The sequence below is a fragment of the Zootermopsis nevadensis genome, unplaced genomic scaffold (assembly GCF_977971745.1).
Source record: "Zootermopsis nevadensis isolate Lab colony 2312 unplaced genomic scaffold, Znev_1.0 Znev_ptg000031l, whole genome shotgun sequence".
Taxonomy (NCBI): Eukaryota; Metazoa; Arthropoda; class Insecta; order Blattodea; family Termopsidae; genus Zootermopsis; species Zootermopsis nevadensis.
Window position 1 is genome coordinate 2,321,397 of NW_028259163.1, and position 15,538 is coordinate 2,336,934.

At 39.5% G+C, this 15,538-nt stretch overlaps 1 protein-coding gene across 1 annotated transcript in view; it reads left to right on the plus strand.

The window, feature by feature from the left end:
- The window catches only part of stx (ubiquitin-like domain-containing protein stuxnet), a 45,296-nt gene extending 34,286 nt beyond the window's left edge, over window positions 1–11,010 (plus strand). Inside the window, exons 5-8 of the mRNA XM_087359178.1 lie at window positions 1,921–2,868; window positions 7,902–7,986; window positions 8,636–8,872; window positions 9,048–11,010. Coding sequence (XP_087215304.1) covers window positions 1,921–2,868; window positions 7,902–7,986; window positions 8,636–8,872; window positions 9,048–9,334 — 1,557 coding nt within the window. The 3' untranslated portion in view covers window positions 9,335–11,010. The remainder of the gene's footprint in view (window positions 1–1,920; window positions 2,869–7,901; window positions 7,987–8,635; window positions 8,873–9,047) is intronic.
- Window positions 11,011–15,538: the final 4,528 nt, after the last annotated feature.

A 15,538-nucleotide genomic window follows, 5' to 3' on the forward strand; every position in this document is an offset into this window, starting at 1 on the left:
TTAAGGAAATAATCGCTGTTCATAATGAGACACGCATTGCGTACATAATATTAAAACATTTAGTCCGTACCGCGAAGAAAACACCACTCTTCACCATTACAAATATCGACTGGTTAACGCTGTTTAAGGACGTAATCGCTGTTTATAATGAGACACGCGCTGCGTACTTAATATTAAAACAGTTAGTCCGTACCGCGAAGAAAACACAACTCTTCACCATTACAAAGACCAACTTGTTAACGCTGTTTAAGGACGTAATCGCTGTTTATAATGAGACACGCGCTGCGTACTTAATATTAAAACAGTTAGTCCGTACCGCGAAGAAAACTCAACTCTTCACCATTACAAAGACTAACTGGTTAACGCTGTTTAAGGAAATAATCGCTGTTTATAATGAGACACGCGCTACGTACATAATATTTAAGAATTCAGTCCGTACCGCGAAGAAAACACAACACTTCACCGTTACAGAGATCAAATGGTTAACGCTGTTTAAGGACGTAATCGCTGTTTATAATGAGACACGCATTGCGTACGTAATATTAAAACATCTAGTCCGTACCGCGAAGAAAACACCACACTTCACCATTACAAAGTTCAACTGGTTAACGCTGTTTAAGGAAATAATCGCTGTTTACATTGAAAAACGCGTAGTTAATTTCTGTTAAAGCGGGTGGTACCCCCTGAGATTCAAAAGTTTAAACAAGGCGGTACGAATTACATGTGGCGGCTGTGTAATTGTGGCTGTCAATTTCTCATAGGTTTGTTGTAGGCGAGAAAGTACGCGGTGCAGACCGAAGTCTTAATGCACTGATTTCACGTTCTGTAAGGTTGGTCACTGCATTAATTTTTGTCGGTTAGGGGGTGGGGCGGGGGGGGGGGGCAGCGGAAGAAACCAAAGGCAATGACGGAAAAGAAAGTTCGGTCGCTTGCGTTTATTTCTTCAACTGTTTCGTGTCAAGTGAAAATATATTTTCTCTTATCTCTTCTCTGCGAGCTGACATTGTCGTAGGTTATAGTTAACCTGTGAAAACGTCGCAGTTGCGCGTGTCAACTGTTAATTATAACATTTGAATATCGCACTTGGCGGACATTTTGTTTTAGCAGGTGTCGGCAACTTTCCACAGCGAGTGGTCTTTTCGCGTAGACCAAGACAACGCAGTTTTATTTTTAAAGTCACCTTACGCGTGCGTTATCACAGTTTTAAGCTTTTAGGAGTAACCACAGACAACCCCGTTTATTATTATAATAGAATCTGTTAATAAAATCAGTTCTTCCAACCGTAATACCGGTCCATATCATGAGTCAGATCAAACCAGTCTACATACTCCAATCCCCAAGGTCCGTGTTGACGTTATCCTCCCATCTACATTCCCCGCCCATCATATTTCATTTGTGTCATGTTAATATTAAGTCTGAACCAACTTTACTGTTATTTCTGTGTAGAATTTGGCATTATAACTTGTTATTTAGGAACATGTCTTCAACCGCAAGGTTTTTCATCGGCCTTGATAAAGTTGCCCCCCTCTTTTCAGTAAGGGTGCGTGGAGTATCTTGCCAATCCACCTAAAATCTCGGACTTCACACCCTAATACTTCGCCTGATCGTAACTACTGAATTATTTGAAAAGGGAAAATTTTTTTCCTACGTCATGGCGAGGACTAAGAGGGTACAGACAATGATTTCTGGAACCCCCCCCCCCCCCAAAAAAAAAAAACGAAATGTCATTCTGACGATTACGCGAAGAAATACACGTTCCGACGCCTGTGTCGACGTAACATGGGGTGTAACGCTCTGTGACGTTCATTTGTTCGAACACCCTCTTCAGTTCGTCATGGAGGTTGAGGGAGTTAATAAAACGCAGAGAACCTCGCCGCCGTCTCATGTCACGGACTTAACGCAGTTGGTTTTGTGTTTCAGGTGAATGATTTCCTATCTGGGAAGGCGCCTTTGAACCTCACGATGCGGCTTGGCGAGCACATGATGCTGATACAGCTCCAATTGTCCACAGTGACCCCTAGTTCATCTCGCCGGTCAGCAAACACGAGTTCTAACGCGAACCCCAGTACCACCTCCACAAATGGTTCGTCGTCTCTCCAGACACATCCTGCCATCCTCCCTGCGACGACCTCAACACCTCCTAACAATCCCACGTTTTGTAATTCGCCCACACTCGAGCCTAGCTCACATAGCAGATGTAGCAATATCAAAGATTCAACACTTCCCCGACGACATAACCCAAATCCAGCAACGCAAACGTGTTCTAAATCTAATAATACCTCGCAGATCAGCGTCTCAGCTGCCTCAACTAGTCCACTGTTAGTGTCGTCGAGAAATTCGCTTTCGTCAGTCTCGCCATGTGGTAAGAACGCCTCTCATTCCACGCCGGCCGACGGTCATCGCCAGAAGATATCTCATAAAATAGCGGCAATCGATTCGTCAAGTTCCACGTCGCTTCAAGCACGGCCATTTGCGTCCACCAAGTCTTCGACGTCAAATTCTGGCGAGCCGGAAGTGACTCAGTCTTCCAGCACGTCACAATCTTCCCATAATACAGTTCAACATTTAGTGCAGTCGCCTTTGAAATCCCTCGAAAATGCCACAAATAATTTAAATAGTGTTTTTGCTGGTGGTAATACGTCAAACACGAAGATACCAGTGTCACAGACTACGCCGGATAACGCTGTTACGACATCGTCGACGTCTCAAACAGTTACGTCGTCAAACTCCACTTGCAAGTGCGAACCGACAGGCTCCGCTAAACCTACTCTAGACACTCGCGCCCTGGCGGAGGCGTCCCGGAACCTCACACAGACGCTAAAGCAACTCTCATCGGAAGTGCTGACGCCCCGTCCTGATCAATCCGAGGTGAGTAGACAATTTCCAGTTAACTATAATGCTTTAAGACCACGAAAGAATTCTCTCGCTCGTCGATGAGATTTTGCTGTGACCTTGAAACACGCAAATTTGTGTGGCAACTGCCACGAGGTCAAAACCCGACATGACGCAAACCAGCTTTGTCCATCTTAACCCCCCATCTCTCCCCCGACGACGCTAATATATTTCTTAATGTAGTTCTCCAGCGCCATCTTGATCCTTACAGAATATTCCACATCAAAAGTCTGTAGGCGTTTCTTTTTATCCAATTTTTCGACCTGTAAATACACTCTGACGATTTCGGTATAGAAAAATGTTTTTTTTAAAGATACTTCGTCATCGGTGATTGTAAAAAGGGTTTTTTTAGTTGCCCTCCGCGTCCTACAACCCATCCCACGGCCCCGTGGAATCATGGCGGACCACGCCCTGGATTTCTCCCCTACCATCGTCCGCCCTAGGAGTCCCCCACTCCGCCCCCTCACATCGTATAATTGGTCTCGAGGGGCAACGCCCGTGAAGCTCGGTGTTCGGGAATCGAGTGAGGATTCAAGGACCTGTGGTAATCAGGGACAGTGTTGCAACTTGGGCTCGTCAGCTGAGTACCTAACAACCAGAATATATTCGCCGTGGTTATCACTTTGTATTATAGCGGTACTGGGTTCCAGTTTTGGCTCACAGATTCGCTGTTGTTTCTCCAGGCAAATGCTGAAATGGTTCCTTAAAACATTTCACGGACACCTTTCCCCCCCCCCCTCCCCACCCACCGGGACATCGAGTTCGATTTCATAAACACTCACAAAACAATGGATTTTATCGTGTATAAAATGCAGCTGATAAAAAATTTGTGGCTGTTTATTTATAAATAGTTCGAAGAAACGTTTTCGTGAGTACGCATTGTTGAAGAAACAGTTGACTGATGGTTAAAGATAAATGCGACGAAAATGCAAAGTACCTTCAGGAGGGTTCGTGTGTTACACGTAGCACGGAAAGGGTTAAGTTAGATTCTATTATCATTTATCTCGTGTGTTCTGTGTTTACACAATAGCAAATAAATATCCGGTGTGGCCTAGGCCAGCTGTTTTTTTTAAACAAAAGTCCATGGGCAGAGTCTCTCTCGGGAATCGAATTCAGTCCACACCCTCAAAACCTATTTATATAGAATCTTTTGTTTTCATGTCGTTCTAGCGTGAGCGAAGAGTACCCTATACCCCCCCCCTCCACTTGTCTCTAGCGGTATTCGTAATAATTCTTTAATCCATTGTACAACAATGAGACCTCGGATCACATTACTGCAGGAGCGACCAAAAGTCATTGTTGTACGATATTGACCTGATATCACAGTGCAAGAATACCTTTCGACGCAACAATGACCTAGGATTATAGAAGTGCAGTAACTACCTAAGTTATATGGCGTTAAGAACACTTTTTGAATGTCGTACTCCAGTGAGTATACCCAATCGATCTTGTAATGTTATCCGCCTGTCAATTTTTTTTTTACGTAAGTTATTTCTTTGTACTATGAACCGTTGTAGAGAAATTTGGCGAAGTCTTGTCTAGAATCAGAAACTTACCCAATAGACATAATGCAGACAAGCTGGTTGTTAAATCAGGTGGTATTCGTTATTATTACTGTTTTGGGTGCTGGCATCTTGTGGCGGTGGATTTAAGGAACATGTCGCCAACTTCAGAGGCTCACTTCCACACGTGCCAGCCCCAAAAAAAGGGACAATATTCTTCCAGTTTCCGTTTCGTTCGTGGCTGTGATTCAAGTCAAGTAGACGGCGGGCGAAGTGAACCCAATTCTAATATTGTCATCCTGTTTCTAGCCACTTCAGACTCATGCCGTCATCGTCGGTGGCAGACATGCCTGCGATCTGAGTGTCAAAGTAGGCCATGATCCGCTTCACGTTGCGTTCATACCCGGCGTAGCGGGTTGCCACGGTAAAAGATTCAGTTAACAGGATCTGCAAGTGGGCCGGCCATTTTAAATCACGAATGAACGACTAGAATCCGAACTAGGCCGAAGCACCTGTCTCGTCTCTTGTATCACGTGTAAAGTTCCATATTCTGAATTATATCCACATCATGTTAACCTTCAACCAGTAATTGAATGTATTCGTAACCCTTAGAAGCCGAATCTCGTCTGAATATTATATAATAATCCAGCCCGTACCGCGAAGAAAACACCACACTTCACCATTACGAAGATCAAATGGTTAACGCTGTTTAAGGAAATAATCGCTGTTTATAACGAGACACGCACTGCGTACATAATATTTAAACAGTGAGTCCGTACCGCGAAGAAAACACAACTCTTCACCATTACAAAGATCAAATGGTTAACGCTGTTTAAGGAAATAATCGCTGTTTACAATGTGAAACAAATGAAACTCACAAATAAAGTCTGTTGGTAAAGTACCCAGTTACTTAGTGTTAAAGTATGTGGTACATATAGTTACCACTATGATTTAAAGGGTGCTACTATTTCGTCATTTCTGTTTTCTTGAGGTCAGTCAGATTTTTCGTATGAGATTCGAGGTTTTAACGGCGGTGAAGATTTAAAGCGTATAAATTATTTTAAATCGGAAAGGTTGGTAAGTGTTAAATCACTTACATAAATTAAAAAAGTTCCAATCCTAACGTCAGAAGATCCAAGTTAGTGTTTTAGTGAATGAAACAAGTAATATTTTTTGTGTGAAATAATAGACAAAAATATTATGAGATTCTGTGTTTTTCTACTGGCAAAGTGTTATTGATAACATCGTATTTAAAAACATGTAATTTCTTCTAATGTCCAAAAATCTAAGTGAAGTGTTATTGAATGGTAAAGTAGGTGATACGTGTATTTAGTTACCACTGGACAAAATTCGTGATGCTATTTCCGCTTTTGAGTACGGACATTGACAGAGACTGGTATAAATTAGGCTACGACCGCTTCCTTCCACATCCTTTCCAATTCATTATTCACTATCATACTCTCATTTCGACGCTCAGTCTGAGCTACTTAAAAAATGTCGTCAAAAGAACTATAAATATAATAAATATCAGTGGAACTGCTTAGTAACTTTTTCATCAGGTTGGTAGCTCTAGCCACTGACCTGTTGATTTGCAGTTCTCTTGGCCTCGTGACCTTCGTTTGCCTACTTCCAAACTGCCACAGCAAGGGATGTGGTGCATCATGCAACACTTTTGCTCTCATCTTTCGTCCATATATCTGTGATTTCCGTGGAAACTCCCCCCCCCCCCCCCGGTGAGAGACTTACCGCGCCATATTTTCAACCTTTGTCCGTCGATATAAGGTAGTGATTTACAACATAAGGCCCTCGATATTATGGGCTATCCCGAAAGTTATATAATACTTTATATAACACTTATAAGTGTCTGTTACATGACCTTAAAAATGTGTTCTGGTAACCTGGTGTCACGAGACATTAACTTGGTAGCATTTGTTTAACATGCGGGCAGGTTGTTGGGGGCGTTATGAAAGTAAGAATGGTGTAAAATAATATTTCGAAATGACGAGCATTGTTTTCAAACTTTCTACAGTTCCCATCTGTATATCCCGTGCTGTAAACTTTGCGTTTGATATTTTTGTGAAACGTCTTGATAGAATGAAAACACATCACGCCATAATACCCTGAGGTAACCAGCTCCTCTTTCGGCTGTTTTTAAAACTACAACAAGATCGATTCTCTTCTTCTGATATTAGTTTGTTTATATAGGCCACATAGCTTTCTACCTTATCCTTTATAATTCATTAGTTATCCCATTATTGGAGGTAGTTTGAGCTTCTGACAGCCAAGTTAAAAAGTCACATTGTTGTTTATGACATTTTCTTCGCGATATTTTGTACGTATTTGAAAGAAATATGACGCACACAAACAAAGGGAGATTTAGCAACACGTCTTCTTGGATAAAACATTTGCGACCTCTGATTTAACAGAAATTGTTTATAAAGAGTCGTCTGAACCGACATCTTCTTTTAGAACTATTCCTTGCGGTAGCAAAGTTATGGCATTGAACTGGGTTCACGTGACAAGAAATAAGCGTAGGTAGTGAATGTACAAGAACGTTTACTGGCAAACGTGGACCGTGGAGGCTATTCGCGACTTTGGGTTAGGAGCACTTTCCCATAATTTTATCCACGCTGACGTAACATCGCCTGTAGCAAAAGTGTACGATTTATATATAATGCAGGAACGAGTATTTGTCCGTACAATTTTTCTTTTAAGAAGATAAAACGTGTATATTTGTGGGGTTTCTTGTGATTTTCAGAATAAACAGCTATTATTTCCTTAACCAGCGTTAACCAGTTGAACTTCGTAACGGTGAAGCGTTGTGTTTTCTTCGCGGTACGGACTGAATTCTTAAATGTTGTTTATACGAGGTTCAGCTTCAAGGGAGAAAATTTGGTTGTCATTTATACATACTCTGTAAGTCATGTTTTCGTTGAACATCATTACCTCAGGTGTCCCACACGCAGCGTTGGTGGTCACTGCACTGCTCGGCCCCAAGTGGTAGTACCCTCCGGCATTACAGCCGTGCCACTACGCCATTTTATGTCTAGCGGCTCTCCATACCGACCTAATCGGACCTCCCTTCGATTGGTCCGATGAAATCAAGGAATAACACGAAAATAAAGTATCCGGCCTTACTTTCGTGGTTCAGTGGTATTCCATACACTGGAACACAGCAGATCGTATCAAATAAAGTGCATCGTTAGTCAACAACGCTTGGCTGGCTAAAGATGTATTTTTTTTTTGTTATCATTTATGCTGTGTTTCAGTGTGTGAAGTAGCATCGAACCACGGAAGTAAGACAGAAGACTTTTTATTTTTCGTCTTTCAGAGTGTTAGCAAGGCTGACACGGTTAACACGAACGTTCCACCCTGGGACTCGAACACTATCATGTTGTTATATAAGATTCTGTGATTTTTAGTTCCATTTTAGCGTGCTGGAGTATTCATGGTCATATTGGCTCTGCGAATGATGTCTCATTATATTCTTGCCTTTGGTACTTTCAGGATAGTGCGCGGGCTCGTCGCCAGGGTGCCATAATTGAGTCTATGCATCACCATGGAAAGGGAGTCTATTCAGGCACATTCTCAGGTATGGTTAGGATGTTTTCTGATGAGATTATGTAAAGAACGGATTCTGACGAGGCCAATTTAAAGTGGGGAATCTTCTGGGTTCACATCTGTAAGTCACTAGTCGCTGACGTAGAAAACAGTGATGTCCTTAAACTTGAAAGAAACTCAGCTGGACTTATGTTGATCTTGAAAAGGCATTTGACTCTATTTCTAGAAATAAGTTGTGGCAGATAATACTGGGAATTGAACTGTCAGAAGATTGTATGGAGGAAAACTCTTTCAGACCCCATAATGCCAATGAAGGGACGAGGAAACGTCTTTGATTGGAGAATAAAAAGCACAGTTGTCGTCGAATGGGAAAACTTACTGAAGAGGGTAATTTGAGTATCTAAATGTAGAGGACACTCACGTGGGGGGGAGGGGGGGAGGTACAATAAGAAAAATTCAGGAGGAAATCGCTCGAGTGTCGAAGGATGACGGCGTTAAAATGGACGTTAAGAGCGTTGATTGAAGTAGCTTAAGGTAAGTCTAATCATGGGCTCTTCTCTGCTAAGTGACGCGTATGGAGTTAGGAGGTAGATAATTTCATAATTAGTTTTTATCCCGTTGACTTCAGTTGCGACTAAAGCCGCCTTTTCATCGTTCTTGTGGCACATCTTGTGTTTCAGGAACCTTGAATCCCGCTCTACAAGACAGATTTGGACGTCCAAAGAGAGACATCAGCACCATAATCCATATTCTGAATGATCTGCTTTGTGCCACCCCTCAGTATCGCCGGCATGCCCGGCAGGGTCATACCATCACCTTGGAAGCCTCGAGTGGTAGTCCGGCTAAGTCAGGTGGTTCCGGTGGCGGTAATTTGGCATCTGCTGATGGCAGGTCTGGACACAGTATTGATTTCATGGGTAAGCGTGTTTCTCTCTTCCAGATATATTCTGCACCTTCTACGTGCTTATATTGGACAATTTAACGATCACTTTCTATCTCAATGCAGCATCTTCCAACGGGTTCGAGAACTTCTACTTCGCATCTCAATGCGTTTACATTCTGGTATTAATTATTTGTATTGTCTGTCGACAGAGGAATCGTTGACCCTGTCTCAGGAGAATCAAGCCACTCGCGGAAAGATGGAACAACTCCGTCTCATCATGGAGGAGAGGAGGGCTCGTCGTCGAGCCCGACGCGAGGCGCGTTCGGCTCCTTATACCGTGACGCAGTGGTCTGCGAAGTCGGAGTCCCTATCCACCCAGAATAATCCTGCGGGCGGTCGCACCCACGGAGACGAACCGATGGACACTGCCGGATCGGCAGCAACAGGTGAACAGCATGTCTGTGAGCTGAATCCACCTGAACCGGTCGTGGCTTGACCAAACCCAACGAAGATAGCCAACATGATGAAGGTTTAAAATTTATGATTTACGTACCACGGTCGAATTAGGGAGGATTGAGGACCGTTAGAATTTGGGATTGACTAAATGGTTCGGTTGTGAAAGGTTTGAGACGACGGACATTGAAAATTTTTTGGTGAATATGTATTATATATATATGTATATTAGGAGATGTTTACGGAGAAGAAAACTGGTATCCGAAGGAAGGACGATATGGACTTTGTTTTGTCAGTTATGAGAATAAGTGCGTGTGGCTGCTGAACCTAAACCTTCAGAAGCCATTGAAATAATAAATACTGAGACAACTTTCCATTGGGAAGTACAATGAAGCCTAAATTTACTATCTTGCTGGTTGACTAATGTAGAACAAGTTTGGTTCAAATGTCTTCATGAAGTGGTCATGTAAAATTATGTTGTGAACCCTCTTGTACTCATTCCAACTGCTGTGCCATTTATGACTTGGCTTGTATCGTATAATTGCAAGAAAATATCACGCAAACGTATATATAAAAATGCATAACCGAGGCCGCATTACAAATTGTCGTTCCATTCTGACGCGCGTTGCTTATGCCGTGCTTCTTGTGGTTACGCTACGTACAAGCGCAGTCAGTACTGTATAAATCTCATTTTTATTTTTGAATTCAAGCTCGTGTCACGGAATTATTTGCAAGTGTTATATCGTAGTCTGTATAGATCCTGACAAGATTGATTAATAAAGTGAAACTTTCGCAGCGACTGAAGTCGATGAGAGACTCTCGGACTACGAGCCGCGTCAGGTGGCTGAACGGTGAATGAACCATTTCTTCCGCCAACGTTTCGAGAGCAATCTCTGCTCTTGTCCTCGGGGCTGCTGCATTACAGATCTCGTCTTCTGTAGCGCGTTTGCCGGGTTCCCATCGGCGAGTACGCCATGGAGGACCGGATTTGTTACACAGCAGCCCTGAGGACGAGAGCAGAGATTGCTCTCGAAACGTTGGCGGAAGAAATGGTTTATTCGCCGTTCAGCCACCTGACGCGGTTCGTAGTCCGAGAGTCTCTCATCAAGATTGTTTAAAATACATTAAAATTTAGTTCTGTTTAGGTCATAAAGAACATTTTGTGACAATTTAAGATCTCCAAGTTTTGATAGACAATAAAATAATTGCGGGAATATTTTCTTTGGATGTTTACGTGGTGTCAAGTAAAGAAAGGCGTGAAAGTTTCCACAGACAATCTTTCCTTTTACCCGAAGATAGGCGCAAATCTGACTTCGAAATTTTTATGTCTGTTCGATATAGAGAGGACTTTAATTAAATAATCCCGTGACGGTCGCAAACCTTTAGAGCCACAACACAGTAAGATAATTTTAATACCATAATACATTCATAACGGTCTTGTTAGTACCTGCTAAACACTTAGTATCGACGATGTAAATGAGGTAGCAGGCTTCCTCTAGTGTTCAGAAATATGTACTAGTTTGAACTGACTGATTGATCAGTCATAATGAATTATAAATTTTGTTTAATAGTAATTTCTAACTGCATTGTGGAAGTTATGTTAATTAACAGTTCCCATTGCTTATACATTAGAACAAGGACTGCTGTTTGTTTGTTTGTTTGTTTGTACTGTGAGCTGTTGCAGTCATGTTAATGGGAATAAATTATATAGCACCAGCATACTGAAGTATAATGTTTATTTTCATGCCCCTTCCTATTATATGTGAAAGTTTAAGGCTTTGTTTCTGTGTCCGCGAGTGCCCCGAGAAGAAATTCGAAGTCTCATTTGCTCTAACCTTTATAATTAAAAGATTGCCTTCTATATTCATGACGCTTGTGCTGCTGCTGATACCACCCCCACCCCCCACCACAGCTACGACTGTCTGTCTGTGCGGAGAATTGACTTGACCTTGAAGCCATGAAATTATGTTGAACACTCCTAAAATAATACCCCTTACTAAAAATATTCACATTATTCCAGCGATCTGTATGATATCTGATACTATGGTGTGTTACCATTGACTTGATTAATATACTTAATTATAAATACTAAAATCACAAGAAAGCTGGAAAACTAATGTAGATCTGAGACTCAGATGATGTTTTCTGTACTGTAAGTTGATGTGGGTTCATGCATATGCAAATGGGTACTTTTTTTTTTCAAGGTCAAGTCAATTCTCTGCTCAGATAGACATACTTCCCACTTGTGTTTGTTACTATCTGTGATAACTAAAGGGCTATGTTATCGGTAAAACATTTACAGCAAGAAAGATGCAAATCTATTGTGATTCTGGTGAATTAAAAAATGTTAATATGTCTATGGGGGCTTTGTGAATTTAACTGCCGTAACATAAAACCTAAACCACTGAAAATAGGAACATTAAAATTCATAAACAAATTAGGTTATGTTTTTCAGCTACATAATTCTTACACGTATATAAGGCAAATCCAAATACACTGAACACATATTATAACTACGACAAATTTTGTTGTGTAATACTGTTTCCCATTGCACTTAACAAATCTTGTGTCTTTTAATACACTTGAGGGCGTGGAAAGAAATAGAATGCATCGACGCACATAAATATATTCTGTAAGTGAATGAATGTTAAAATTTGAACATACAGAACAATATTTTGACAGTGATTCCAATATTGTGATGTCGATAAAAAATAATTACGTCTCATCATATAAAACCGATAATTTACAGGTTGGGATACGATAGCATTGTCAACTAATTGCCATTATAAATAGCAGAGAAAAATATATATGCTTCAATATGCAGCTACATCATATAATGTTATCGAACTGAATCGTAGGTTTCCCGTAGTTAAAAAGAGGTCCATATAATGGGTTTCGCAAAGTTAGGAACGCGTTATTTTCAAAACTCTTGGTAGCAAAATCATAATGCCGAGAGCATTCTGTTACGAGAATTTTTAATTGCAGAATATACACGTATGATGGGGGGCAAAATTGGAATAATCCGGCGGTTCTCGATGAAATAAGTAAAAAACTAGTTCGTTCATTGTGTTTTTTGTCACAAACGTATATCTACGTTCAGTTTGTATTATGCTACTGTTTAATAAATCATAAGGGGTTATCACCTTCACTATTACAGGATCAATAAATGTATGACTGATTAGTCGGCCATGTGGAGGATATTAGACACTGTACGATATTTAGTCACCGATGTACTACCAAATGTTATTTATGGCACGTGTACACTGTTAATTGTAAGTACAGAATATTGTCCCCTGCAAATGACTTATTACATTTTTTTTTCATATGTTCATCACTTCTTAGTTTGTTAAAGTGAAATTATTTATATAAAAAAAAATATATTCATCTGTCTAGAGCAAAATGTGGTTGGTGAGAGAAACAGGAGTTTAATGAGAAATTGTGTATCATAATGTATAGAATGTCATGCATTATATAAATATATGATAATCGTGCATTTCCGATGCATTACATATAAATAAAAATTAAAAAAGACGATTTGTCTTTTTTTGTGTATGTATTTTTTTTAGTAGTTCCAAATGTGTATGTTAACGAAATAAATAAACAAGAGTTGTACACATACACAAATTTGAGACTTGTAATTCTGTGAGATTTGTGTTAATGATGTTAGTTGTAGTTAATTTGACAGCCTTATTTCAGGTAATTAATGCGAGTGTACACGAGACAATATTAAATTTCTTATTGGATTACCTGAAATACGAAATTCCTATTCATTGTACTCTCTTGGTCGTGGGAAAAAAAATTTTACTTCAGATCTGAAATACTGTTTTCTTTCCGTAAATAAACCAAGTAAATTTAAGTCTATTTTGGTCGGGAAACTGAAACAAGATTTATAAATAGAAACATTTTAGTTGTTAATGACATTTTGAGAAAATGGCTGTCGTGGAGTTGGGACAAGTCATTAACGGCATAGTATTTTTTTCTTAAGACTCGTGTAATTTTACTGTAGCGAATAATCAGTTCCTGTGTGTCGCCTCCTGTCAGAAGTACTTTCTTGTATATACGTTCTCGTTTCTTTTAGCCCATACGTTAGCAACAGCATTTTGCTACTTCAGAACAATGAAATATGTAGACACTGAAGTGTTCTGTGGTTTGTAGTGTAGGATTATTTGTGGTGAACATGTAAATATGTAACACTGCAGAAGAAAAAGCGTGTTTATTGTGCTGTGAAGATTTCTGTCTTGATATGACTTGTAGGGGTTTTCACTAGAGACAATGCATGACTGCAGTCTGGAATAAAGGTTATACATGTATTTTATGTGACGTGTTGATATTATGTTTTTACCATCAAGTTTACAGTTCATTTTTTTTTTTTTTGTTTCCCATTAAAAGAAGGAACATGTATTGTTATAACGGATCATTAAATGAATAGACTTAAGTTGTGTCATTATACCATCTCAGGAAGAACTGTGTTGGTAAAATTACCTCTGGTACATATTTTACCTATTGGTTGAAATAATGTCTTTCATATGTTTTCAGTCTTAATTAGATATTGTGTTTAAAACATTTTTAAGAAACTGTTGTAATTATTATTAATATTGATGTTTACTGATTTCAGTTAAGACTTCCAAAATGATACAAATGGTTATAATGCAGTTTATAGTCTATTAGGTTTAATTAAGTTTCAAGTGAGTGAATGGTAATTCAATGTGTAATAGATTTCAAAATGGTTGACAGTGTTGTCTTGAAATAAAAGTCATTCATATCAACACTATTTTATGCAAATTATGCCCTTTATATTTCAGTCATACATTATTACCTTAAAATTTTAATATTATATTTCACACTATTGTGGGTTTTAAAATAGGTTGTTGAGCAGAATATGCAATTAAAATAGCCATAAATCTGCCTAAGAAACACTTGATTATGTGCTGTTACCAAAATGTGACACAAATAATTATGGAGTAAAAAATATTTCAAAATTATCAGACATATTTAAGAGACCCTTTATTCCATGGAATGTATTAATCATTTGGACTGCATTGCAGAGAGTTGCTAATGACACAAATCCCCAAGCTGTAGACGTGTTAATATTCTATATTGCATTTTGTTATTACCTTTTTTGTTGATCATGGTCTTGTAGGTTAGGTCTCTGTAAGTCATTACCAGTGTCTTGGAGGATATACTGTCTCTATGATACCCTGAAGATCGAGATTGTAGATTCCTCTGGAGCATTATTAACCACTTACAGTATAACACACATCACAGTCCACACTTTCATTGCTATGAACACTGAACATTTCATTTGCCTTTTCCTGTTCCTTTTTTGACACACACTATTTTCCAAGAGATACATTACCTTCCTTACATTCTGTTATCTTCTGTCCTATCACAGCCCTGTTCCCATGTTACTATAGATCCCTTCCATTAAGAATAGTCTTGTGATATTCTAAGCTACCCATCAGTTTTGAATGAGGGATGAAGTGACTGAAAATTGCAATTATAAATAAATCTATGCAATGATGGGAAAGTAACCTGTATCACCCATTATGATCCAGCTGGCTACCCAGTTGTATAATACAAAACCATTAACCTGAAACGAAATGTATGGCTAGTAGCACAGGGGTTTAGTTGAGAATAATATTAAAATGCATATTACGAATTTTGGGAGTATTTGGACTGGATTATTCTACTTTATGAAGAGGACCAATGGTAGGCTCTTGTGAATACAAATGAAGCTCTGGGGTACCATAAAAAAAGAGGGGAGATTTCTAATCAGTTTTAGCGATTATCGGCTTGTCAAGGATTCTCCGTGGGATTCTGTTCTTATATGTAATTAGCATATGGTAAGCAACAGCCTCCTAGTCCATAGAAATTCGTACTTCGATTGACAACAGTGAAGAATGGTGATGCGCGTTTTAACAAGTCCCGTGTTCTAATATCGAAATGTTTAAATCCTTATACTGCCTTCTGCATGAACAAAGCGAAAAACTCCGTTGTTTTTGGTGTGTTGTAGACGGATTAAATGCATTAGATCGATTTCAAACACAAGAACATTTCAGTAGTTTGTAGCAATAGAATTATTCGATACTTTCGATTCGATTAGATTGTTATGTCAATGAATAGCGCACAATATACATATTTGTTAGTTTAGTTTTTATATAGTATGCAGTACACAATATAATTTTTTTACAGAACATGATGTGGTACCTTTTACATCGCCCAAGGCAAAGTTGGCACAATTTTATTT